The sequence below is a fragment of the Lissotriton helveticus genome, chromosome 10 (assembly GCF_964261635.1).
Source record: "Lissotriton helveticus chromosome 10, aLisHel1.1, whole genome shotgun sequence".
Classification (NCBI taxonomy): domain Eukaryota; kingdom Metazoa; phylum Chordata; class Amphibia; order Caudata; family Salamandridae; genus Lissotriton; species Lissotriton helveticus.
Genome location: NC_136071.1, coordinates 203,489,252 through 203,509,923, shown reverse-complemented (window position 1 = coordinate 203,509,923; position 20,672 = coordinate 203,489,252). Strand labels below are relative to the sequence as shown.

The window sequence follows — 20,672 nt, the reverse complement described above, 5'->3', positions numbered from 1 at the left end:
ACCTCTAGGTTTCTGGATATCAAGTAGCAATATAGGACAGAACCGGCTCTTGATTATATCCAACCATTACTGGCAAAGAAGCTCTTTCTTCAATTTAGGCATGGGGTGCTCCCGCTTAGAGCATTTACTAATAAATGGCAGGGAGCCCTTAAACTTGATTGCCCAGGGTGCGACCAAGTAGAAGAAACCGAATCCCATGTCCTATTCTTTTGCCCCGCATATGGTAGACCAAGGTCCAAGTGAGTGTTACAACTTTGCAGAAACTTGGGAATCAGACACTGCACTGAGGCTCGCAGGCTCCTTATGTATGAAATTGACACACTTATTGTGTTTGTCACTTCTAGGTTTCTCTACACGATGTGGTGCATTCGTAGAACCATCCTAAAGAAAACCAGTGTAGGAAAACCCTAGCCCCCAGTGCCCACTCACATGCTGCTATGTTATGTTTGGACATATTTATTGCACTGTATGATATTTGTATTACAACATTTTTCTCCTCTGATTGGTTTATTTCAACATCTTTTTTATTAAGTCCCATTCAGAGACACACAGAAAAAGGGGTCACATTGACACAGCGATAAGCCTACAACCCTCATGGGGCTGGCCGCGTCATATAACTTGTTGCGCAGATTCTGCGTGTGCTGGTATGTTCAGTTATTTTCGTCGTCGTGCACATCAAGGTCAGTCCAGAACCCAAACAAGTCGCTCAATGGGGAGATCAGTAGGTGCAGTCCACCACGCCCCAGCGATACCCCGCCTTATACACCACCCCGAGAGGTGAACAGTTTCAAATAATTCAAACAAAAACAAACAACGGACCATAGTGGCCCAACACTCAACCAGAAGCCTATAAGAAGGCAGCAAAAAGAGTAGAGACAGAAACTAGAGGGAGCAGAGAGGAAGAGAAGAGGGGACTAGGGGGGACAGTCAGGGCAGCGAGACGAAAGAGCCCGGGGGGGGGGGGAAGCAGCCAGCGGAGCACCCTTCAGAAGGTCCACTCCAGTGTCACAGGTCGCGAGGGGTAAAGGGGATTACCGCATCATCCACTAAATGCAACGCTCGCAGTGCCGGGGGCATATTCCTAGCATACTCGCTCTTGCAAAGATAAGTCACTAGAGGCCGCCAAACCTTCTCAAAGCGAGTCATGCGGGACTGCAGCCTAGCCGAGAGCAGCTCCATAGTGATGACCTGCCACCTTCTGCCAAACCATATAGCTAGGGGGGGAGCCTCCACCTTCTTCCAATACAGGGCAATAAGTTGTCTGGCGGCACCCAACATTTGCATCGCTATAGTCCAGTCACTACGGGTCAGGGCAAGCAAATCGGCAGGTTTAATTCCCAGCAACATTATACTAGCAGCATCAGGCAGAGGAAATCCCAGCACCCCCCGTATGTGGCTCAACACCTCTTTCCAGAAGATAGCGATCACGGGGCAAGTCCACCAGATGTGTAGGAAGTCTCCAGGCACCTGATGGCACCTCCAGCAACCGGGCGGCACAGAGGGGAACATCCTGTGCAGACGCTGTGGCGTGTAATACCATTGTGTCATTACCTTATACGCGTTCTCTTGTTGTGGCATGCTGCGGTATATTTTACGGACATCCCTCCAGAGGCGAGCCCATTGTGTCTGATCGATATCAATGCCCAGCATCTCTTGCCATTTTCGCTGATACGGGTGAGCAGGGGGAGTGTGTGGATGTTGTAAAATTCGATAGATCTTAGAGACGAGGCCCGTCGTGCCCGCGCCGGAACGGGCCAGCCGCTCAAACGGGGTGAAGGCCCAGGTGGCCCCCGGATACACCGCATCCGATAAGGCCCAATGACGCAGTTGGAGAAATTGCAGCTCGGCCTCCGGGGGAAGACGGAACTCGTCCCGACAATGGGCAAAAGACTTGAAGGAGCCTCCGTCAAAGAGATCTGTAAGGACTTTACAGTCCTCCCGCGTCCACCTGCGAAAGGCAGCAGTGCGGTTGGCCGGTGGAAACCATGGGTTGTCCTCAATGGGGGTGTGTGGCGAGGGGAAAGTCGTCAGGCCTCTCCGTACCGCCACCTTGTCCCATATGTTCAGAACCGTCTTCGTAGGAGCCGCCAAATAAGCACTAGGGGACGTCCCGCCCTGTGGATCCAAGCCAAGTTCCAGATGGTGCGGCCTGTGACCGCCCGATCCAGATGAAGCCACTCCTTCTCACTCCGCCTAATGCCCCATTCAATCACAAACCGCAAGTGGGCGGCCCAGTAATAGTCCACCAGATTAGGGCATCCCAGTCCTCCGCGATCTCTCGGAGCCATAAGGAGTGCCTGAGAGAAGCGGGGTCTCTTGCCCCCCCAGATGAATTTAGTACAGTCCTTTTGCAAGGCTCTAATCTTCGGTAGGGGGATAGGCGTAGGAAGGCATTAAAATAGGTAGAGTATTTTAGGCAATATAGACATTTTGATTGCATTCAATCTACCCAGCCAAGAGGGGATAAGAGGCTTCCACCGTTGCAGATCATTGAGGACGGATTTGCGACATTCCGCCCAGTTGAGTGCCGACCAACCCTCTAAGGAGGGAGTCAGGGAGAGACCGAGGTACCGGATATGTTGATCCGTCCATGGATGGGGGCAAAACCGCTCTAGTAAAGGAATATCGGCCTGAGGGATCGTAAGGTTGAGCACCCACGACTTTTCGTGATTAATTTTCAAGCCGGAGGCGCCTTCGAAGGAGCAGAGCACTGTATGGAGCGCCGGTAAGGATTGTCGGGGCTCCGTGAGAGTGAGGATGAGGTCGTCCGCGTATAATGCCACCTTATGGACTTGTCCACCCATCTTAACGCCGTGAATGTCCGGATTTCGCCTGATCAAGTCCGCCAGAGGCTCAACTGCCAGGGCGAACAGCAGGGGCGAGAGAGGGCAGCCCTGCCTCGTCCCTCTTCCAATGGCAAACGGTTCCGTCAATCTCCCATTCACCCTGACCCGCGGCGCAACATAAGGTGCCATGATCCTGGCAATCATCTTTGGACCGAGCCCCATCTTACAAAGGACCGCTTGGAGGAACAACCAGTCCACGCGATCAAACGCTTTCTCAGCGTCCAACGACAGGAGGCACGCCGGAATGCGCCAGTGGTGCACTTTCCCCACCAAGAGTGCTATTCTCCGCACATTATCGGCCCCTTGGCGGCCCCGGATGAAGCCCACCTGATCAGGGTCAACAAGGTCCGGCATGTGGGGATCAAGTCTTTTAGCCAGCACCTTCGTGTATATTTTAAAATCGGTATTGAGCAGCGCAATCGGGCGATACGACGAGCAGAGCGCTGGATCCTTCCCAGGCTTAGGAATTAGAGCTATTTCGGCCATCCCCATGTCCGGGGATGGACCCTGGCCATTATCGAAGGAGGCTAAGAGTCGGAGAAGATAAGGACTCAGTTGACCCTGTAATAGGCGATAAAAGGAGAGCGGCAAGCCGTCGGGGCCCGGCGTCCTCCCCAAGTTCAGATCTTTGATGGCCTCGGTCACCTCCTCGAGCGAGATTGGCTCCTCCAACCGCTCCGCCGCGTTGGGATGCAAATGCGTCCCGCCATAGTTCTCCAGAACCTCCTCCGACTGGGATGGGGCTGGTGGTGCCGCCGCGTACAAGGAGGCGTAATAGTCCCGAAACGCCTCCATTTTAGCCTCCGCCGCCGTCGCCCGAGACCCGTCCGGAAGCATCACGTTCGCTATGTGGGATCTGGCCGCCTTGACCCTCAGTCGTCTCGCCAAGAGTTTCCCCACTTTATCCCCTCCATCAAAGTGCAAGCGCTTCAGAGCCAAGAGAGAGCTCTCCGCCCTGTTCGCTCGTAGCATGCGCAACTGACCTCGTAGATTGGCCAGGCGTCTTCGCATCCTTAGCGTGGACTTCTCTTGATTCTGCGTCTCCGCCGCCCGCAGGTCTGTTACCAAGCTTTCCTCTACCGCCCTCTTCTCCCGTGCCCTCGCAATCTCAAGGGATGTGATATGGCCCCGTATCGTAGCCTTAAAGGCGTCCCACACCACTGGGAACGGCGTCTCCGGCAGATCGTTGAACTCAAAGTAGGAGGTAATGGCCATGCGGATGTCGTCAACCGACGTTGCATCCCTGAGGAGGTGCGGGGGTAGGCGCCATTTCCGTTCCCTAGGAGGGCCGCTCCGCGGATCCCTAAGAAGCAGCTCCACATGCGCATGGTCCGAGATGGATATGTCTGACATCTCAGCATCCACCACATCGCGAAGCAGATCGTGAGATATGAACACATGATCAATGCGAGAATAAGAGCGATGAGCACTAGAATAAAAATAATATTCCCTCTTTTCCGGGGAGAAGTAGCGCCATGCGTCAAAGAGACCCAAGTCTCCTATCTGTTTGCGAAGTGCCAAAGACATCGCCCCCGCTCCATGAAAGGAGCCCGCACCATCGTAGGGCACCACACCAGGTTAAAGTCGCCCCCGAGAACAATAGAGGACCCACCCCGGAGGACTTGGTCGCGCAGAAGATCTCGAAGGAAGCGATCCTGTGCCAGGTTGGGCGCATACACATTGCACAGCGTAAGACGGCGAGAACCCACCTCGACCGAAACCCTGAGGAAACGGCCATCACCACCCCGGAAGAGCTTGTCAGTACCCCGCCTGATGCCAGCTTTGCACAAAATTGCCACCCCTGCCGTTTTCGTGTCCGCTGCCGCCCAGTATTGGAGGGGGTATCTAGGATGCGCCATGCGCCCAGTATCAGCCTGGAGAAGGTGGGTCTCCTGCATGAAGATGATGTCCGGGTCATGCCGCAGGAAATAGTGCCAGATCTGCTGGCGCTTATTAGGTGAGTTAAGGCCCTTAACATTGAGTGATAAAATCTTAAGGGGTCTGGTCACATCACTCGCCATTGTAGGGATCCCTGGGATAGGTAAGCAAAGCTACGCGCATCAGATCATCCACCGGCCAAATGCCCCACTCAGAGGACCCACCCCCCCCCAACTCCGCCCACCCCCCCACCCACCACCCCCATCCCCCCATAGTAGACAGAAGAAGGAAGAAAAGAGAGAAAGAAGAGGAGAAAGAAAGCCAAGTGAAGAAACCAAACTTTCAGCAGCCTGTAGGGCTGACGGCATAAATCGTAAAGGTGTGGCCAACAGGGCCAAAGTATACTGTCCCCAGAATAGGGCATCCTACACCCACGGGTTTGAATGTCCATCGGGATGTCACTCCCCAGGAGACAGTTCTGGTGGGACATGACTGGCCGGAAACACTAGGAGGTATGGAGCCCCCACCCTCCCAGGCCCAGCACAAGGGGATCAGGAGTCCAATCAACCCACCCCACCACTCGTCCATCCCCCGCCCGCTGGAGGAGTGCGAGGAAACAGTACCTCAAGTAGATTGCCGCATGTGCGATGTCCTCCTCACGGTGTAGAGGGCCGCTCCGCAGGGGAGCGCTCCGCATGATCGATCTCCGCCTCCTCTAGAGCTCTAATGTGGGCGATGACGTCCTGCCTGGCTTGGCTGGTTGTTGGTGCGTCAGCAGGAGACGCGCGCTGTCTCCTCGGCACCGTGGTCCAGTCCGGGGCAAGCGATGTTCTCTTGCGTGAAGGGTGCCTAGAGGGACTCCCCGGGGGAGAGCCCGCAATGTTGAGGAGCCGCGCCGCCTCGTTGTAGGACCGCAAGGATTTACGCTTACCCTCCCACTGAAAGATAAGCGCAAAGGGATGGCCCCATTGGTATGAGATGTTCATGTTCCGCAACTTCTCCGTTACTGGGCGAAAAGCGCGTCGTCGCTTCAGAGTATTGGGCGCTAGATCTTGGAAGAGTTGAATCTTATGGCCCTTGTATTGTAGATCCGGCTTGTCTCGTACACGCTTCCAGATCTCCTCCTTCTCCACAAAGAAATGCACCCGCGTGAGGATGTCCGGGAGAAGACCCGATCTCCCCGCGGGGGCTGCCACCCGGTGAGCCCGGTCCAGTGTGGGAGGCGACACATCCTCATCGCCTCACACCTCGTGGAGGAGTTGTGCCACAAAGTCCATCACGTCCTCCCCTTCTTCACCGAGTGGCACGCCGCGAATGCGGAGGTTGTTTCGTCTACCCCGATTCTCCAAGTCCTCCTGCTTGATTTGGAGTTCAATATTTTGTTACTCTAGGGCCGTTAGGCGCTGCCACAGGTGTTCCTGGTCCTCTGTGCGCGTGTCCGCGGTCCTCTCCAGACTGTCCACGCGGTCCCCAAGTTCCGTGACCTCCCTCCTGAGCTCTGTAACGCATGAGTGGACCTCTGTCCTCAGGGATCCGATCTCGGCCTTAAGGTCAGTCATGAAGGCGGCCATGAATGCCTGTGTGACCGGAGGTGAATCCACCAGTTCCGCGGGTGTGCCCCCACTGGCCGCCGGCGCTCCCACTTTGCCCCACATGGCCGTCACCGGGTTTCCCTTGGGGGTCGGCGCTGGATCCGCCCTGCTGCTCCTGTTCGTGCGTGTCATCGTCCGTGCGGCCTAAAGAATGCCGCCCAGGCCGTGTCGGGGCCCCTGCCCGAGGTAGGTCGTGCGAACAAGGCTAGAAGCGGGGGGAAGGGACACTGGCGTGAAATCCTAATGCATCCGAGGGCTCCGGGCTCTGCACCGTCACCCCCCGCAGTAGCAAGCTCCCAGCACTCCCCCCACAGCAGAGCAGGTAGACCAGGGTCCACCAGACAACAGTACCTCACATTCGAAAGCACCGACGCGGAGCAGTCCTTCCGCTGTGGCCCTCCAGTCCAGGGGTATGCCTCAGGAACAAGAGGCCTAGCAGGCCAGGAAATAGACCTCGCACACCAGTTGGATCCCACGCACTGCTTGCAGTCAGCTCCTGCTGGTAACGTTCAAGGGAGTCCGCAGTTTCTCGGGGGGGGGGGCCCGGCACAGGACAGCGCCACCCGCAGCAGCCCCGGGTCTCCGCTTCCCCACAGAGAGGGGCCGCTGTACTGCCGCACCTTCACGGGGCCTCCATGCAGGCCTGCATCATGGCGGGCGCCGTCCGCTTTCAGAAGTGCCCCGGGGGCACCGCCCGCGTCGGAGCTCCGCGCAGGTCCTCTCAGCCGCTCCCCGCCGCAGCTCCGCTCTCCCACCACAGCGCGCGGGGGAGCGAGGTCAGGAGTACCCCCGACCGACGTCAAGCCTGGGCAGCAGGCCCCGTTGCCTCACAGCTCCGCCCTGGAACGCGGGGCGCCGAGCGCGCCGGTCGCGGAGAACACCCGGGGGGGTCAGCCAGTTCCTTCCTCCTTACCGGAGCGGCCGCAGGTAAGTGATCGGTAGTCTCCCCTCAATGGATGGGCGGGGAGAGCACCAGCAAGCGTCCGCCGGCGCTCGCAGTGTCCGCTGGACCCCACCGCAGGCCGCCTCTCCAGGGTCGCAAGATGGCGGGCGGACAAGCAGGTCCCGCCTGGACTGAGCTGTCTGCTTGTTTCTGCCTCCCACCAAGCGTATCTCGGAGGCGCCACACGTGGAGTGATTGCCCAGCTTGTCGGGGGCTCCGGGGAGGTGTGGAGTGGGTCCGGGCACCCCAAAATCCGCTTTGATTGCCAATTAAAGGCCCAACGGCGGCGGGAGCTCCGCAGCAGCGCGTCAGCTCACATCGCCGGTCAAGCCACGCCCCCCTCTGATTGGTTTAAAGAAAATATATATATTTTCTATATTTTTCAAGTAGTTTTTTAACACCGTTTAACTGTTTACTAGACAAGTCAATAGCACTTTTAGATTCGCTAGGAGTTTTTAATACAGCATGAATAGGCTATTTGTTCTATTACACAATATTTTAATCTCCCGTGTATTTAAGGTAGAACACACAATTCGTGATGATAATCCCTATATACCTACGCTTAGCATTGAGTGTTGCTGTGTGAGAGTATACCCAAGAACGAATTAGAAAACTCTCCACAAATCAGACTTGTATCTTTTTAGGTCTCGCCTAGCTATCGCGTAAGCGATGCTATGCGAAATATTAAGTAAGGGGCTTCTGAAAGTGCTCCCAAAGGCTTCAAGCGGATCGGGTACAGTGCATGTGCGCCGGGCGCGCGCACCATTTGTCAGCCTGCGTGATCACTTTCGCGGCCGCTTTGATCTCAGTGAGCCGCGCGGCCACTGAGAACATCAAAGCGGACGCGAAAGTGATCACAAACAAAAAACAAGCATTGGTGTCTCAACACATCCTGTTTCCAGTCGTTTACTCACATTCTAACGGTTTCTGGGAACATCAGTCCGAGGAGGTTGCTTCCATTAGCACAAGAGCATTCCTACATCCATGCGCCACAGAGTACATTTAATTTATTTAAATTCGATACATTGTAACTCTTGTTTTGTCGTTATAAAGCTGTACTTTCAAAAAGAGAAAAAAAACTGCTTAAAACAAACAAATGCAAATCACTCACAGGGTTTTATGCCACACCTAGCAAATTCCCACTTTCATGTTTTACACTACCAATTATCAAAATTCAACAGTATTTACCCAGCTATTAATCGCACTATAAAAAAATTAAACCTGCAGGGAGTGCTCCAAAGGAAAATTATATTTTGCTTTAACAGCTTTAATTCTATACAACAACACTATCTTTTTAGTCGAGTTACTTTAATCAATGTCTTTATAATAATGGCAGTTCCCTAAACATATTTCCTTCTCCGTCACTGCATTAAAATATAAAACCATTTCATGCAATATATCTTTATTCCAATGACAAACAGTGCACCATAATTTACTGCGCAATAAACAATACAGAGTTTCGCTTTTTTAAATATCAACCATTTATGCCTTGCACGCTCGGTTCCTCGCTTCATCTACCAACCCCATACCCACTGAACACATGTACGGCGCACAGTGTAAAAACCCATAAGAAAGGGCCTTCACAGGGACAATCCTCCACTTGAGTCTTACGCGCACATACAAGCCCTTCATTTCTCACCTTGCTTCTTGTTTTCCAACCGCTTACTCACATTTCACAGCACAATGTTTAACTACTCTTCTGATGATGATGCTGCTGTATTTAATACTCTACTCACACTGCTGTCCTGCTAACTATTATGCCACTAAAGACTCTCTTGTCACTGCTCTGTTGGTGTCACTGCTCTACATACTTCTGCTGCTATCACAATTCTCCTAATAATACTCTTTCACTCCTCACCCACTAGCTATACTGTCAGTGCTCTAATAATGACACTGCTCAAACTGTTCTGCTCTGCTGTCATAGTTCTAATGCTACTCGTATCACTACTATCCTGATGTCACTGCTCTCCCCACACTCCTATCAATACTCTCCTGCTCATGCAGTCTTTGCTCTCCTCACTCTGCTGTTACTGCTATCCTCCGGACTATGCTAACACTATTGTCACTGCTCTCATGCTTACAACTGTCACTGCCCTACTGCTCACACTGCTGTCCATGCTCTCCGGCTGATGTCACTGCTCTAACTCTGCTGTCACTGCTCTCCTAATGCCACTGCTCTCCTACTGCTACTTTCACTGTTTTCCTCCTACTGCTTTCACTACTCTACTACCTACCTACACTTCCATCACTGCTCTATTCCTAACTCTATTCTTACTGCTCTTCTACTGCTGCTTTCACTGCTGTCCCACTAACTGCTGTCACTGTTCTCAACATGCCACTGCTGTCAGTGCTCCTACTGCTCCTGTCAATGCTCTCTTACTACTGCTGTCCCTACTCTACTACTGCTTGTTACACTACTCTCACTGCATTCCTTCTGACTAGACTGGCACTACTAACCTACTAATGCTGCGGTCACTGCGCTACTGCTAACACTACTGTCACTGATTTCCCAATAACTCTCCTGTCACAGCTCTCCAAATACTACTGCTGTCACTGCTCTCCTACTGCTACTAACACTGTTCTCCTGATGGTGTAGTCACAACTCTAACACTGCTGCTCACACTACTGTTCCACTGCACTACTCACACTCCTATCACTGCTCTCCTGCTGCTACTGTCTTTGTTCTCCTCACACTGCTGTCACTGCTATCAAGATAACCCTACTCTTACTGCTATCCTACTGCTGCTGTCACTGCTCACCTACTACTGCTGTTACTACTCTACCACTACTTCTGTCACTACTCTACTACTGCTATTTACACTACTGTCACTGCTCTGCTGCGACTCTTTGTTTTTCCCACACTGCTGATACTGATCTCATGCTTCTGCTCTCACTGCTCTCCTACTGACTATGCTGTCACTACTAACCTACTAACGCTGCTGTCACTGCTTTTCTGCGAACACTACTTTTACTGCTCTCCCACAGCTGCTGTCACTGCTCTCCCAGTAACTCTCCTGTCTCGGCTCTCCAAATGCTGCTGCTATCACTGCGCTCCTACTGCTACTAACACTGTCCTCCTAATAGTGCAGTCAATACTCTAATAATGCTGATCACACTACTATCCCACTGCCATTGCTCTACTCACACTCCTATCACTGCTCTCCTGCTGCTGTCTTTGTTATCCTCACACCGCTGTCACTACTATCCTGATAATTCTGCTGCCAGTGTGTCCTGCTAACTTTACTATCACTGCTATCCAAAATCGAAATGCAGTCAGTGCAAGGCATTGTATTTATCAAATGGATCCCTTCCTCTTCCATATATTTTAGGCAGAGATTTCTTTTTTGTTCTTTTTTTCCGTAGAATATTTTGTCTTTTTTTGTGAAGACACTTTTTGCCCAAGACAGAACCAGGGTGAAGAACTGTAATTGCCATTCTCAGTTCTAGTGCCAAGCATCTGCGGATAGGTCAGTAACTAGACTTGGGAACAAGCAAATCCAGCATACGGTATAGTCTTTTGAATTTGCCTGCTGTGGCTTCACAGTTAATACAAACTTGCTTTGCTTGGAAGCAAGAGTACAACAGCCGGCGTTGTCCTTGATACAACTGACTTCTACAAACTGCTTCTGGAGTACAGATTTTATTGGGAGATCATGCAATATAAATAAATGGAACTGAAAAGTTCAAAGACAATTTACATCTCATTGCATTTAAATGAATTAAGCAGATGGTCTGTGCGGTCACCTAGTATGGACAGGCTGCTCTAAGGCTTCAAGGATGGAGAGGTGGGTGTCGGCGGGTCTCCCCACATCCCGAGGCTTCAAGAGCACAGCAGAAGGCATTACAGTGCAGGTCAAGACTTAAAAGGCTGCATAAACATGTCAGACAGTAAATGTATTGATGGCGCACCATTTGTCAGCCTGCGTGATCACTTTCGCGGCCGCTTTGATGTTCTCAATGAGCCGTTCGGCCACTGAGAACATCAAAGCGGCCGCGAAAGTGATCACCATTTGCCATCCGAAGGATTCTGTAAGTCGCAGAACCATGATCACTTAAATCGTAGACATTCAATATTCAAACATTTAAAGCCACCTCAAGCGGTATACTACATTCTTCCTCCTGCCAAACACCCATTTTCACATCAACTTGTACGATTCTGCAACACATTTAACCCCTTGCATGCTGCCGCGATTCTGCGCCTGTGCGGCAAAATCGCGAGTGGGTGGGTTTATGACGGCCCCCAGCCGTCATCAGCACACAAGTGCCGTAGTGCATGACGGATGGGGGCCGTCATCAGCATGCAAGGGGTTAAAGCTACCTCATGCGGTATACTACATTCTTCCTCCTGCCAAACACGCATTTTCACATCAATTTGTACAATTCTGCAACTTGCACATCAATTCGCCTAGCACATCCATATGTTGAAAACCTTCACCCGCTCGAAATAGTCAGCACAACGCCATCCTTCATTACACCAGATCTTGCTCGAGAAATAGATATAGTAAAGTCACTTCCCCCACTGTTCTATCTGTGTGGTGCCCCCAATTTAGGTAAATAAAGCAAATTACAAAACTTTTCCTGTGTAACGTCTGAAATTTTTGCATCAGCCCACACCACAAAATCGAAATGCAGTCAGTGCAAGGCATTGTATTTATCAAATGGATCCAGTCCTCTTCCATATATTTCTTTTTTGTTCTTCTTTTTTTTCCCGTAGAATATTTTGTATTTTTTTGTGAAGATGCTTTTCGCCCAAGACACTGCACCTCTGGTCTGTCCCTTATAATGCACACATCTTTCCTAATACACTTTTTAAGTATATCCCTCACACTTCTTACTGAACTTCAGGTCTAGCCACACTGCACATACATCGCACATTAAATCTTCAGTGGGTATGCACTGCACACACCTCTTACAGTGCACCTCATATTAATCAAAAAAACTGATACACCACACCCTCCCTAAAAAAAAAAAACTAATAAGCAAAGTGCTTTTGAAATAACTTCGTTGACCTTGCATTGATTAACACACTACTCGCAATACATCAAAGACATATATAGGCACTGCATACACCGCTCACACTACATCTGACCTGTGTCTACAGTACACAAACCTCTCCCACTCACTCTCAATGACAGACTCACTAATTCACTCTCACTGACAGACTCTCACTAACAGACTTTTTCACTCTATCACTAACAGTCTCTCCCACTCTCACACTAACTGACTCACTCTCACTGACTAATTCACTCTCTCTCAATAACTAACTCTCTCTCACTGACTGACTCTCTCATTAACTCTCTTTCACTGACTCTCTCTTACTAACTGACTCTCTCTCACTAACTGACTCTCACTAAGAAAATTACGAACTCACTCTCTCACTCGTCATTCACTCTCACTGACTAACTCTCACTAACTGACGAACTCTCACTGACTGACTGACTCTCTCACTCACTAACTGACTCTCACTGACTAACTCTCTTACTGACTCTCACTCTCTCACTAACTCTCACTCTCTCACTAACTAACTGACTCACTCTTTCACTGACTAACTGGCTGTCTCACTCTAACTGACTGACTAACTCTCTCAATAACTGACTCTCTCACTAACTCTCAAATATCACTCTCACTGTTGTAAAAAGTGCCTTCACAAAGAATCAACTCAATTACTGTTGAGCCCACACACACACACACAACCACACACACACACACACACACACACAACCACGAACAGCGGGTCAGGTGTAAACATGCCTTAAGATGGCAAGTACACTCATGATTATCTAGGCCGGACCAGTATGATTTAAAATGTAGTTACTTGCACTTTAACTGAATGTATCATCAGTCCATGTAAGGCTTTAGTAGTTAAAAAATATTTTTACAATTAAACTTCCACTTTTTGCAGCTATGTTCATGGTTTGTTTTAGTACATTAAGTACAGTGAGAACATTAGGGGAACAGATAGTACAATAGTAAGCACTGGTTTCTAAAGAAGTGCCAAGCGTTTTTTCATATTTCCAAAACATAGGTTTAGAGAGAGTGAGTACAGTGTGTCCCCTAGCTTTGTCGATTTTGTTTCTTTCTCTGCAACCTTGACAGAAATTCCTTGTGAGTACACTACCCCTCTACTCTAATACCACTCTTCTACAGCTCAACTCTTCTACCACCCTTCCACACCTCTACCACCCCTCTAACACTATTACACCTCCACTACCCCTCTAACCCCCTTCGAACCCTCTTCTAATCCTCTTCTAATCCTCTTCTAACCCTCTTCTAACCCTCATCTACCCCTCTTCTAACCCTCTTCTACCCCTCTACTAACCCTCTTCTACCCCTCTTCTACTTTTATACTCTTATACTACCCCTCTACCACTCTACTAACCCTCTACTACACCCTTCTTTCCCTCTATCCCTCTTCTACCCTTCTACACCTCTTCAACACCTCATCTACCTGCCCCTCTACAGCTTTTCTACACCAAATGAACCCTTTTCGACACCCCTACCCCATCTCTACCCCTCTACTACCTTTCCACCCTGCTACCCCTCTGCAGTCCACTATACCCCTCTTCTAACACTTTTTTACACCTATACTACCCCTCACCACCTCTTCTACCACTATAACCCTCTTCTACACCTCTATCCCTCTTCTATCATTCTTCTACCCCTATACTACCCTTCTACTATTCCACCACTCTTCTACAGCTCAGCTCTTCTACCACCATTCCGCACCTCTACCACCCCTCTAACACTCTATTACACCTCTACTACCCCTCTACCCCCTCCACTTAATCTCTCCGTACCTAACAAAACCAAACATTTGCTATGCAATAGGTCGCGCATTTACGCACATTTAATCAATTGACATTATCAATACCAATGCCTTTTATTTATGTTTTAAAAACAAAATCATAAATAAAAAAAATTCATATGCAATGCCAATAGCTCAAACTTAGTAATTGCGAGACCTTTTGCATTGCAAATGCATGTTTAATATAGCACCCATGTACATAAATTGCACGATGACTTTTTTAACAGTCCTTTAATGATTTACTAAATGTACTGTATTGTCTCTTATGTGCTTTTATGAACAAATGGCCGAAATAAAGCTTCTTTGACTTGACTTGCATATGTTGTTTGCATTTTCTAGAACATTATCTTTTTTGGAAGTTTTATATAGGGAAACTTGGTTTGGTTATAGGTTAGGTTGGTTGTTTTTCTGAGAAGCTAGTAACCTTTAACAATACCTCCATCCTTACTGTGAAACTTCCTTAGTAGAAAATATGGTTAGGAGCTATGGGTTCAAGAAACCTTTCAGTGAACTCTTCAAGTTGGCAACTTAATGTTAAGAGAAACATGTTGGATTTGTTTGATGGAATTAAGGCAAATGTTTTAGATCACTGTGATTAATCGAACCTTTTATATTGCTAGATTACTAGAATGTATGTATTTCTTACTTGTACAGAAATGATTATGCTATTGTATATATGGGTTGGTCTTCTGGTAATGATTTATCTTCATGGAAGAGATGCTTGCTGCACTGTATGATTTGACTTTTTTTTAATTAGGCCTAGACAGCATCAATAAAAAGCACAGTGTCACTTACATTACAACTCAAGCTCATACAGTATAATGTTTCATCTCATAATTTACCGACATCAAGACTTTTCGTGTGTAACCCTTAGTTCTGTAGGAGTGTACATTATCATCGCCTTCGCCTAAATTCTCCCAGCCTGGTCCTAGGCATCTTATAGTACAGTTCAACATTTCAAAGTGTGCAGTTCCTGTGTACATTTCTTATACATATTTAGAAGCGGCACCCCAAGTCCATTCGCCCACAAAAAATTTATAGTAAAACAACACTTTTTCCACTACCACCTCGTTCAGCGTGGTGTTCACTCGTCTGTCTGTGTTGTTTTTAGGTAGTGCAGCAGAGGTTCCCAATACTGTTTGATTCTTTAAGTCTCATGTGGTAGTGAAATTTATGATGGGATTGTTCAAGCTTCTTAATGCTCAGCATAACTCCTGCTTTCTGAGTAATGTTAGATATGTGGGAACCACTTTTAGCTCCTGCCTAACAAATATCTATTTCAATGCCCTAACCAGAATATGTTATGGAAGAACGGTCACGTTTCAGTTATTTTCAGAACCGTGGCTCTTTTTCCTTATCCTAAATGATAAGGAACACAAACTTGGTGTATCCGCATGGAGAAAATTCTATACCACGCCTGGCTTTTCAACAAAAGGAAACGAGAAACATTTTATTCCAGAGAGCCCATGTGTGCAAGTGGGTGCACAAAGACTAAGCCTGACCGTTGTGAATGGTTCTCTCCTATTGTGAAATGGTTCATACAGAAAAATATGCCTCAACTTTAACACAGCTTAACACAGTATCCACTTTAGTGAATCCAAGACGTGATAAATGTGTTTTTGTTTTGTTTGTCACCTTCATCATGAGTTGGCATAACTTAGAATTTTGGCAAAAAACGTGACAGACACTTGAACTGACTTTTCAGGTAGAGTTGAGGGTTACGGTTATATTGCATACTATGGTTTTAAAATAGAATTGCAATTATTTGGCATCACATATTTTTAATAAAACGTTGATTTTGGATGTGTGGCAAATAGATGCTTATTGATTGACAATTAGTACAAATGTTAATCTTGTTTTGCCGTAGGTTCTGGCGATGGAATTGCTCCACCACAGAAAATCCTATTTCCATCAGAGAAGATTTGTTTGAAATGGCAACAAGTACATCGTGTTGGAGCTGGACTCCAGAATCTTGGCAATACATGTTTTGTAAACTCTGCTTTACAGTGCTTGACGTACACACCACCTCTTGCAAACTATATGCTGTCTCACGAACACACCAACATATGTAAGTACACTAACCTGATCACGTCCCGTAATTTAATTTAAGTAGCCACTATTTTAGGAAACTCTAATCTTGGTGAACCTGTAAACCTCCATGATTCTGTGTTCCATACAGTCTATCAATGTGTGCTCCATACAGTCTATCAATGTGTGCTCCATACAGTCTATCAGTGAATAAGCATCTTAAGTTCCCGCAGTTCACCCCTTTCCACAAACTTTAATTGTCTGTAGGCTTCACTATAGACCCATAAAGATGTACGTATAAAGAGGAAGCTTTGACAATCAGTTCTTAACAGAGACATTTTTGCAGCTTTTCTAAAGCTCAGCAGAACAGTCGTATCCTTAATATCATTTACCAATGAGCTCCAAAGCCTCTAGCCCAGTACAGCAAATTTTCTGCCCGCCTTTTAACTAAACCACATTCTCTGAATTTTAGTAGTCTGTGAGTATCTAATCCAAGATTTGTGGAGAAAAAATATTTAAAGCTGCGTTGATTGTTTCCAGTGTCCCTAGGTTCCCCCTGGTTGCAGTAATAATTCGCATATTTTACAACCTTGCTATTTGGGACTTTGGAAGGCCACCAGTATGCCATGTAGCTTGGAAAAAATGAGCACCTAAACTAAGTTTTAGCATTGCAGTGCTTTTGTTAATGATTCTGATGGATACATCTGCCTGTGGATTCCTCACCTTATGAATATCCCCTGCGCCAGCATTCCATGGAAACTTTTTTCCTAGCTCTCCACGCCTACGAGGTCGTCACAATATCATGACTCTGCATGTGGCTCCGCGTGACGTCACTAGAGTCATAAAAGGACCACATCGGCGTGATGACGTCCGTTCCCTTTTTTCTGCTCTGTCGACGCTAGCGTTTTTTTCTGGGACTCTCAATACTTTCGGCTGGATACTTTTAATTTTGATTGTATCTCTCTCTGTTTTGGCATGTTTGACCGAGGAAGTCGGGCTTTAAGCCCTGTAAGGAATGCGGGGCTCATATGTCGGTCACTGACCCTCATGAGGACTGTCTTTGGTGTTTATCTTCTAACCAAGACGTCGAGGGCTGTTCTTCTGGTAGGAAGATGAATCCGAAGGCTCTGAAGGAACGGGAGGCCAAGCTGTATATGGCAAAGGCAAGGAAAGATAAAAGGGGTCGTAAAAGATCAAAGTAAAGGTCATCGACTTCGCACGACTCTGAAGAAGAGGCATGCATCTCAGCGCCGGTTGTCGAAGACTGTGGCTTCGAGGTTGCCTTCTCCAGTCCATCGACGTCGAGTAAAGGACTTTGCTCTCCTTCAGTGTCTCCTCAGGTGACTCCGGTTCATTCTCCTTCATATAAGGGGACTCCGGAGCAGTCTCTGATGCCGAGATTTTCTCCGACTCCTGAGGGTGTGTCGAATCCGGTTGATGATGAGGTTCCTTGGGCACCTGTGGCTCCGGCGGCTCCGATTCCAGAGGTACCTCATTTGGTTCTCGAACTGGCACAGTACCCACAATTTCGGGGCTGGGCTCAGATCCATTGCATTTTTTAAATGCGATGTATGGCGTGTTTGCCAGGGCCTCGTACCCCTCTGGAGCGCCTTCGGGTCCCATGGGTCCTATGCGTTTTAGTTTGGGTGTGCCTCACCAGTATCCTCAGGCCCGCTTTGTGCCATTTATGCCGACGACACCGTCCTGGCAGTTTCCGGCTCCGAGAATGTTGACGACGTATGGACAGTCCCCGGCTCCATCCCGTGAACCCACATGGATTAATTCAGCGCTGGTTACTACAGCAGACCCTCCTTCGACGCCGCTCCTTGAGCCATTGACGCCGTGTGTGGCGCCGCCGACGCTGCAACCGAAGATGCGCTCGAAGAGAGAGGCGCAGAGGTTGCTGAAGGAGGAGCAGTACCAGGCTAAAGAGATAGAGGAAGGAGAAGTTTGTGATACAGAAGATTTGTTTGATAGATTGTGTGAGGCAAGTGGGCTTGATACTTCCCCAGAGTGGGATATTGCTTCTCAGAAGGCTTCTCCTTCCAAAGAGGTTGCAACTTATCATATTGTGAAAAGGAAGGCTGCTGAACTTTTGGATTTGCAGCTTCCTATGGCTGAGTATAAGCCTAATTTACTCACGGAGGTGCTTCATTCTCCTTCCTCTGTGGTTGAACCACTTTTGCCTTTCAACAAAGCATTGACCGAGCCAATCCTTGATGTGTGGCGCAACCCGCTTTCTGCTCCTGCAGTTTCAAGGTCGGTGTCCAGAAGATATAGACCTGCTCCAGGGGATCTGGTATTCCTTTCATCTCACCCTTCTCCTGAGAGTTTAGTGGTGCAGACTTCATGTTCCAAGCAGTCCACAGGTGCTTTTCCGCAGGCTCCTGCTGACAGGGATTCCAAGAAGCTGGAGCAGTCTTCAAAGAAGGTCTTTTCATTGGCTAGCATGGCTCTGAAGTCTTCCAATGCCACTTGTCTGTTAGGTAGATATATTCATGCCCTTGTGGACTCTGCCAAAAAACTTCTTCCTAAGTTGTCTGAGGAGGATAGGGGAAATCTGAGTGAGGTGCTGGCACACTCACAGGCTGCGGCTCGCCAGGTCATCCAGTCTGGCCTGGACACGGCGGATTCGGTTGCCAGGGTGATGGGTTCATCCATTGCAACAAGAAAACATGCGTGGTTGAGGTCTTTGATTCTCTCCCGATGTACAGGCTGCCCTTGATCTGCCTTTTGATGGGTCTAGACTGTTTGGAGGGAAAGTTAACTGCTCTGCAAAGATTTAAGGACAGTATAGCCACAGCGAAGTCTTTGGGCCTGCAGTCTCAGGCGAAAGGTTATGCTATAGACAATACCGTGGCTTCGGGAAGTCTTCCTTTCGTGGTTATAGACCGCCACAGCAGCAGCAACAGCAGCAAAACCCCTTGTACAAATCCTATAGGGGTAAAGGCAGAGGTTGTCTTCGTGGAACCGTACATCAGCCTTCTTCCTCCTCCTCTACCTCCCCAATCCCTCCTGGTAATGCAGGAAAGCAGCCCTAGATCCGCCATCCTGGATCATGTAGGTCCCGTGGGAGGCCGGCATACCCATTTTCTACAGGATTGGAAATTTATCACTTCGGACCCTTGGGTTTTAGATCTGGGTGAAAATGGGTACACCTTTCCCTTCAGGGAATTCCCTCCTCCTCATCCTCCTTGCCAAGGGTTTTGCACGGAGGATCATTTACTTCTCCTTCAGAAGTAGGTTCTTGCCCTGTTACAAAAAGGTGCGATAGAGGTGGTTCCGGAGCAGGAAAGGGGTCAGGGATGCTACTCCTGGTATTGCCTGATTCCCAATAAGGATGGCAGGTTGCGTCCTATCCTGGACCTCAGAATCTTGACTCTGTTTCTCAAGCAGGAGAGATTCAAGATGCTCACCTTAGCGCAGGTTCTTCAGGCGCTGAAACAAGAGGACTGGATGGTGTCCATCGACTTACAGGATGCGTATTTTCACACCCCAATCCTGAAGTCGCACAGGAAGTGTCTCCGGTTTACAGTTGGTTCGCAACACTAACAGTTTGCGGTCCTTCCGTTTGGTCTTACTACTGCACCTCGAGTATTCACCAAGGTGATGGCAGTGGTTACTTCCCATCTCAGGAGGTCGGGGATCCCGTTTTTCCCCTACCTGGACGACTAGCTTCTGAAGGCAGAGTCTCCAGAGATGGTGTGTCATCATCTGCAGGTAACAACCCAGCTGTTGTACAAATTGGGTTTTTCGATAAATATACCCAAGTCTCACCTGGTGCCCTCACAGCGCAATCTGTTCATAGGGGCAGTACTGGATCCCACTGTGTGTTGAGCTTTTCCGCCTCCGCAAAGGATTCTCGACATTCAGTAAATAATTCCTTTGTTTTACAATGGAGTGGTTGTTCCAGTTCTGAAGGTCCTTCACCTGCTAGGTATGTTCGCTTCCTGCATTCTGTTGGTCAACCATGCACGCTGGCACATGAGGGCGCTCCAGTGAGGTCTCCGCAGGCAGTGGTATCAGCACAACGGAGATCACAGGGAGTCAGTCAGGATCACCAGAGAAGCTGCAGCGGATCTGTCTTGTTGGAGCGTGGAGGGTAATCTGTCTTAAGGAAAGCCTTTTCATCTTCCTCCATCAGTGGCCACAGTGATAACTGATGCCTCTACCCTAGGGTGGGGTGTTCATCTGTGGGATCTGGAGATCAAGGGTCTTTGGTCTCCAGAGGAAAGGTTGCTACCCATCCACCTTCTGGAATTGCGGGCGATACGTTTGGTGCTTAAGGCCTTTCTTCCTTCTCTCTGCGGTCAATTGGTTCAAGTCCTGACGGACAACACTGCTGCGATGTGGTACGTCAACAAGCAGGGAGGAGTAGGGCCGTACCGTCTCTGCAGAGAGGCGTTGCGGTTCTGGTCCTGGGCAGAGGACCATCGCGTTTGTTTGATGGCAAATCATCTGGCCAGGCTACTGAACGTACGTGCGGACAGTCTCAGTCGGCAGTTCTCCGCCGATCAAGAGTGGAGGCTTCATCTGGAGGTGGTTTGACACATCTTCCGGACGTGGAGAACACCTCGGAT

The 20,672-nt window shown here is 48.9% G+C and overlaps 1 protein-coding gene across 4 annotated transcripts in view; it reads left to right on the top strand.

Annotated features, from left to right (window-relative positions):
• The window catches only part of USP42 (ubiquitin specific peptidase 42), a 525,507-nt gene that overhangs the window by 93,477 nt on the left and 411,358 nt on the right, over positions 1-20,672 (top strand). For all 4 annotated transcript variants that reach the window (XM_078665145.1, XM_078665143.1, XM_078665146.1 and 1 more), the window contains exon 3: positions 15,932-16,132. In XM_078665145.1, coding sequence (XP_078521271.1) covers positions 15,932-16,132 — 201 coding nt within the window. The remainder of the gene's footprint in view (positions 1-15,931; positions 16,133-20,672) is intronic.